Source organism: Nicotiana tabacum, chromosome 18 (assembly GCF_000715075.1).
Source record: "Nicotiana tabacum cultivar K326 chromosome 18, ASM71507v2, whole genome shotgun sequence".
NCBI lineage: Eukaryota > Viridiplantae > Streptophyta > Magnoliopsida > Solanales > Solanaceae > Nicotiana > Nicotiana tabacum.
This window is the reverse complement of record NC_134097.1, coordinates 99,764,535-99,772,000: the sequence shown is the minus strand read 5'-3', so window position 1 is coordinate 99,772,000 and position 7,466 is coordinate 99,764,535. Positions and strand designations below refer to the sequence as shown.

Genomic DNA, 7,466 nt, shown 5'->3' with positions numbered 1-7,466 from the left:
TGTCTCTACCCCTTATTATAAAAAACTAAATTATCTCCATTTAAATTACTACTCTATACGGTAATGCTTAACAATACCTTCCCTTCCCTTCCCTTAAATGTTCATAGTATATATGCAAATTGGAAATCAGAAAAGAAGAAAAACAAACTAAGTCTCCAGAAAAAATTCACCCAATTTATTAAAAAACCTCTCAAATTCTCCCTTCAATCTCAGCAAAAAAAAAAATAAAAAAAATGTCGTACTCGGATACGGCGAGGTCGCCGGTGCCGTTATCGGAGACAAGGTCACCGATGCCGTTGTTGTTTCGGCGGCATTCCAGCGGTGAAATACGAAACATAGCCTCAGTTTCGAGCAGCATATTGCCAGCTTTTGGAACTGTGATTGGTGAAAACTCTATTAAGCTTAAAAGATTTGTTATTGCTCCTTATGATCGTAGATACAGGTAAGTCCCTATCCTTCAACATTTCTTCTCCTTAATTTCCTTTTTTCGGTTAGTTGTTTATCTCTTTCAAATAAAATGAGGTACTTTTCCAAAATAAATTATATATTTTTAAATTTGGAAACTATTCAATTTTAAACTCTTTATTTTACCCATTTTACCATTAGTGAGAAGTTTTTATAACCACACACGTGTCATGGTCCCACAAAACTTTTATCCCTCAAGCTTCTAAGATCACAAATTTTAAAAGTCTTCTTTTTTTTCTTAAACTCCGTGTCGAATCAAACTAGCTCATCTAAACTAAAACAGAGGGAATAAGTTTCTTTGCATGTAACTACTGGTTCATCTTATTGGAATCGAAATAACAAGAGCTAACTAAATAAACTTTAGCGACGATAAATTGGATGACAAAACATAAATATATCAAAGAAGTTATTATAATTTAATATGATCTGGTCAATTGACTTATATCAATTTACTAATATAAAAGAGAAAAAATTATCAAGAGAATAAATTCTCTTCCTAATAAAGACTGTATTAAGTACTATATTGTGGATGCTATGTGTTATTATGTGACTCGGAATGATCTTCAATTTCTAAAAATTCAAAACCCTTTCTCCATGAAAGGGGCTAGCCAAATATAAAAGATTTATATTTTTCTCTTGGAGAAAATAAAATTAATTATGGTAAACTCTTTGCCATTCCTTAAAAAGAAAAAGTAAAGTTCAACTACGGTAAAAAAAATCAAGACAAACTCTTAAACATCTGAATCTAGAAGTTTTCGCTCGAACCTTATATATATAAGTATATATAACTAATTCCAACCTAGTAAATCAAATTTGTACTAAAAATACAATCGAATTTATAAGGTTAAAATCCGAAATTCGCCGGTAGCTGGGAGGGGTTGACAGTTAGACCATTGTTGAGTGTGTTCGAGAATTAGATGGAGTGATATTGTTACACCTTTTAGCTTTAGAACCTTTCGTGACAATATGGATAGCCTAAATTTAAGGGCCTTTAATGAAGGCTGAGTACTTTCACTTTATGTTGATGAAACCCACTCTCATTAATTAGATCTCGTGGAGACTTTTGACACTTACTGGTTGAAGAGACAAAACTTACTTCATGTTAAAGTTACCATTTTAGAAAGCAGAGATCATTAAATGGAGACACAATTCCAATTTCAAAGGCCTTTTCATTATTGGGAGTAAATACACTTGTCAGATCTATACCGACCATATGCACAACCGGAAAAGGTCGTGTAAATTAGATTTAATTTAAGTGTTATATTTTCCTTTTTAGTGTGTTCAAGAAAATTGTCATACTTCTCTACTTATAAAGAATTTAACTTTAAATTTCTCAATTTACTAATAATAAAATAATTTATAGCCACAAAAATGTCTATGACTTATTTTAGACCACAAGTATCAAAAGTTTATCTTTTTTATTTTCAAATACTACCACATAAATTGGAACTTAGAACATCCGCTTTTACTTCTAGAATAAATTATCACTCCTTTTGGCGTTGACCGAGTTTAGCTATAAATATAGGGAGCTTAAGAAAAATAAGGAGAATTTGATAAGCTATTATACTGTATTATATTTTTGTTCAAATACATGTTGAACAAATACTCTTATTGATCCAAATATTGACTTCGTTTCTTTTTAAAATGTCTCAAAGTAATGTCTTTCTTTTGATTATTAGTAAGGTACTATATAATATTTTTAGAAGATTCACTTTTACTGTCAGCTTCTGTACAACTTTCTCTTTATTTATTCTCATTATCAAATATATATGTTCCTCCAATGCATGCAGAAAACACTAATTAAGCTTATGTTGTTGTTATATTTTAACCTCAATGCTAAATCAAAATAGAACTATTTAACTGGACAAAAGAAATGGTTAGAAGATGTGTAAATATTCTAAAGCACTTAAATCAACTTAAAAATATTACCTATAAATCTGGACCTTTATATGCTAGTTTGACTGGTTGGACGTGGTATGTCTTGAATTTATTTAAGGAAGATATCATTTTCTTTTGTACCAACTAAATGAAAAATATGTCAAAGTAAATTAATGTACGGAAGGAACATTTTACTTTCACTCTTTTTAAAAAAAAAAAACTAATGGCAAATGCAGATTATGGCAAACATTTCTGGTGGTACTGGTGGTGTACTCAGCTTGGGCATCTCCCTTTGAGCTGGCATTCAAAAAGGCAGCAACTGGAGGACTTTTGCCAGTTGATTTAGTGGTGGACGCCTTCTTTGCTATTGACATTATTCTCACTTTCTTCGTTGCATATTTGGACAAATCTACTTATTTGCTTGTCGAAGAACACAACAAAATTGCTTTCAGGTACGCTGATCATTTGGTTCAATACTTGATAAAAAGATTAAGATGAAAGTGAGTTTTCAGGTGCTGACATTTTATTTCTTTGTTATTTATTTTACCTTCATGTTGACAAGTTTGTAGCACGATAAGCCTTCGTTAATAGATTAGAAGATGGAGAGGTACTAATCCCTTAATAGGTCCAAATTTATGTAGCACTGTGTGGATTTGAGAGTCAAGCACTTCAATTTTATTTGTGAATTCAGACATGAAATCTTTAAATTTTTTGAAATAAGATTTACATATTTGGAAACTATGTAAAACTTCTATAAGTTATACTTAATGATTAACAATTCAAAATATTTAAAAAGAAAAATAAAATTCGCTTGACTCTCAAAATCTGAACAGTGATACTAAATTGGGACGGAGGGAGTAACAATAAATGCTACTTAAAAAGCATTGAGAGAAGGCCCTTACTAGGAGTGGCAAACGGGCGGGTCGGGTCAGATATGGGACGGGTCGAAACCGGCTAATGAAAAAACAGATAAACTATTCGACCCGACTCATATTTAATACGGATAAAAAATGGGTTAACCGTCGGATAATATGGGTAACCATATTATTATGGCTTTATGAATATGATCACTTTTGGGAGAATTCCTAGTCTCCCTAACTTGAAAAACCCCCAATTTGAGGGTTTATAAATGTAAACGTTAAACCCATTGGTTATCCATTTTCTAAATGGATAATATGATTCTTATCCATAATTGACCCGTACGTTTTTAAAAGTTCATTATCCAGCGCATTTTTTATTAGATAATATGGGTGATTAACTGTTTTCTTTTAACCATTTTGTCACCCCTCGCCCGTACTATTGGTGTAGTGAAAGTTTGAAGGGGCTTGACTAGGGAATTGATGTTGTTGGATTTCTCCTGTTTGAAAAGGTACATATCACATCTATGGTTCCCAATGGATGTAGCTTCAACTCTACCATTTCAAACCATAAACCGGATCGTCACTGGAAAAATGAACCGAGGACCAGTCTTTGGCTTCCTCAACTTGCTAAGACTGTGGCGACTGCGTCGTGTTAGTGAATTCTTCTCAAGGTACTCATAATGCTTAACCATGAAATTCTATTATGTGTTCCATAAATATCATCACTTCCTATAGAGTTAGAAACTATATCAGCTAATCTCTTCCCCTTAATTCCTTCCAGGCTGGAGAAGGACACTCGATTCAGCTACTTCTGGACAAGATACTGTAAACTTATTTGTGTAAATACTTGTCATCTTAGCTATACATTACATCTGTTTTACCTGATCATAATATATAGGCATGAATATATGTCATCTTGAAATGGCATTGATCTTCTTATCGTTGTATTCAACGACAGGTAACTTTATTTGCAGTGCATTCAGCAGGGTGTTTCTATTTCTGGCTGGCAACACGTTATCATAATGCAGACTCTACCTGGATTGGAACAAATGTTCCTAATTTCAAAACAAGAAGTATCTGGCTAGGATACACTTACTCCATGTATTGGTCTATTACCACCCTCGCAACAGTTGGCTATGGCGATCTCCATGCTGTGAATACTGAAGAGAAGATTTTCACCATCTTTTACATGCTTTTCAACATTGGACTTACTGCCTATTTAATTGGCAACATGACTAACCTTATTGTCCATACTGCTGTCCGAACATTCGCCATGGTAATAATCATTTTCCTGCATTAATTTTCTCACATCTTTTCAAGATTTAACGTAGTTACTTGTAAACTGCCTGCAGAGGGATGCGATCAATAAGATCCTGAGTTATACAAGCAAGAATAGACTTCCTGAAGGACTAAAAGAGCAAATGCTGGCACATTTGACACTGAAATTCAAGACAGCAGAACTACAACAAGAACAAGTATTGGAGGACTTGCCCAAGGCTATAAGATCTAGCATTTCAAAGCATCTCTTTCGTACAACTTTAGAAAATACCTACCTTTTCAAAGGAGTCTCCGAAGATTTTATAGTCCAGTTGGTAATGTTTTCATCCCTAACCTCCCTGCAGCTAATTATTCTATAGGCATATGTAAAACTGAATTGTTGATACCAGCATAATCTAATGAAATGTTGAAGAATTACCAGGAAACAAAGAGCAATCATGTTGTTGTTCTTGTTTTGAACTTCAACAACTGCAGCAATCCACATAATTAATTAAACTATGTGCTTTCACTTTTAATAATACAGGTCTCAGAGATAAAAGCAGAATATTTCCCACCAAAAGTGGATATCGTCATTCAAAATGAGATACCGACAGATTTCTACATAGTTGTATCTGGGGCTGTGGTACGTGCCATTCATTCCAGTCAAGTTTTAATTTGCTCTTTGTATACCAGATAGTACGTTACTAACTTACTGACCCATACAAGAATCCCATACAAGAATGGAACAGAACAGGTAACCGATCTCATCTTCTCACTGTTCAATGGTGCTAACTAATAAAAAACCAACAATGCTAAAATCTAGTTGAACTGCAACACATGATGTATATTAATCTAACAACTCAACAGAAAAATAGAACTTTCAGGTCAAATGTGTATTAAAACTGATGCTAGCCAGAGGAATCTCTGTTATCTCTATTTACATTATGTAGCAACCATCCAATATATTTATCATATCAGTAAAATCTTAATGCAAAAGCATAATTAATCGGGATATATATGACTATTAATTCTTCTGATAAAAAGTTCAAATCTTGCTACTGACAGTTTCTATCAAAGTTGGGGTCTCAAGAAATGTTTGGAGACATAGGTGTGATATTTAATATCCCTCAACCTTTCACAGTGAGAAGTAAGAGGCTTTCTCAGGTTGTTCGGATTAATCATCATCATTTCAAGCAACTTGTGCAGCCCCTTAAAGAAGACGGGAAGATAATTCTCGCCAATTTCGTTCAGGTGCATGCTTTGGTAGCTTTAATTTATCCATTTTCCCTGTACCTCATTCTATTTGTGATCGAGTCTCAGCCTTAAGAAAATACTGGCATTTTCCAATTAAATGACAGTTTAACATATCAGCATTCAGCTCTTAATAGGATGTAACAAGTTATGTAGTAATTTGTTTACTTACGTCACCATTTTTCCTGATCTTTGCTGGTATTTATCAGCATCTGAAGGGATTGAAAATGGAGGAGCTAGCAGAGATGCCACTCATATCAGAATTTCTTGATGACTTAGATAGTGAGGTAACTAGGAGCTTAATTTTCTTTCTTAATGTCCAGAAACAGGAAACAATTGTGTCCAGAAAAGATTTCATGATTTGCAATGACCAAACCAAGTGTAGCTGACCTCTTAGTTAACATACAGCGCAAGCTAATGTTATACTATCCGACATATGAAAGCTTCTGAAGTCTCTTTTCCTTCAGAATAAAAATTTTATGTTGCCTCACTCAGTTGCAGGAAGCCACAGTTATTGAGGTCGGGACACAAGATCAAGCAGGACAAGCTAAACAAGAAAACAGTAAGCTCGCGCTTCACTTAAAATTGTTACACAATTAACACATAGGGAGTAATTAAGAAGGAAATGCTGATGACAAAAAGTGTGCACTTCATATTAAAATTTACTACAGTGTTGATTATTATCTGTTATACTTTTATTCGCAGTAATAACTTTGAAGGATTCTAAACCCTCATTTTGCATGTAGTCATACCTACAACAACTCCTGTCCTGTCAACGACACTTCCTACGAGAGTTATAATTCACGGATATCATCCAGATAATCGTAGACCAAATGAAGGAGGAAATGCAGGAAAACTAATCCATCTACCTGATTCAGTTGAAGATCTCCTAAGTATAGCAGGTGATGATTAAATTGATTTTGAAAGATTGTAGAATTCATCTCTTCAAAAATTTCGTCGTCCTCTCATACGAAACTTATGATCTTTTTGAAGACAGTATTCAGAATCCTGTCTAACTATGTTATTTGGTGGATGCAGAAACAAAGTTTGGTAAAAGAGGAACCACTATTGCCATGGCGGATGGCTCACAAGTGGAGGATTTGGCTGCTTTGCGAGAGGATGATCACTTGTATATATTTTGACAAAAGCACTCTTACTATATAAAAGAGGAAATAGATGTAATGAATGATAAGCTGAATCATTAGAAGCATAAGAGTTGAATCTGGCAAAATATATGTTAATGAGAAGAACAGAATAGGCTGAATATATAGCTTTAGCAATTCTCTGGAAAATGTTCCTTCTGTGTCTTAAGAGCATATATTGGCTTTGGAAAAGTTCCAAATATACCCTTGTACTATACGAAATTGAGCACATTTTCCCTTCGTTAATACTTTAGCTCATATATGCCCTTACCGTCACATAGTTGGTCCATATATGTCCTTACTGTCACATAGTTGGTCCATATACACCCTTTTTGAGACGGAATCCACCCAAAATTATTAGCCGTTTCTTTAATTGTATTAAAGTGTACTACAAACACTATTTTCTTTTTATTAATACTTTTTTTTCTTTACCTTTCTCTTTTTTTTTCTTCTTTTCTTTTTTCCTTTTCCTTTTCCCATATCCGATTTCCTCCATTGTTGATGCCCTCTTCATTTTCGACACCAATTTCACTTGACAAAACTCATGTTCCTGCTAATTTTACTATCACAAACCCCACCACATTCTTTCCCTATTCTCATATTTTCTATCACA

General features: G+C 33.8%; 1 protein-coding gene across 2 annotated transcripts; it reads left to right on the top strand.

Annotated features, from left to right (window-relative positions):
* LOC107783633 (potassium channel KAT3-like) lies at nucleotides 1-7,075 on the top strand. 2 transcript variants are annotated; one of them, NM_001325367.1, is given in 14 exon segments: nucleotides 48-442; nucleotides 2,580-2,795; nucleotides 3,713-3,874; nucleotides 3,985-4,042; nucleotides 4,162-4,479; nucleotides 4,556-4,795; nucleotides 5,005-5,104; nucleotides 5,106-5,109; nucleotides 5,187-5,214; nucleotides 5,526-5,711; nucleotides 5,921-5,998; nucleotides 6,207-6,273; nucleotides 6,458-6,613; nucleotides 6,750-7,075. In NM_001325367.1, coding segments are annotated over 14 exon segments (1,926 nt in total). In that variant the 5' UTR covers nucleotides 48-233; the 3' UTR covers nucleotides 6,854-7,075.
* Nucleotides 7,076-7,466: the final 391 nt, after the last annotated feature.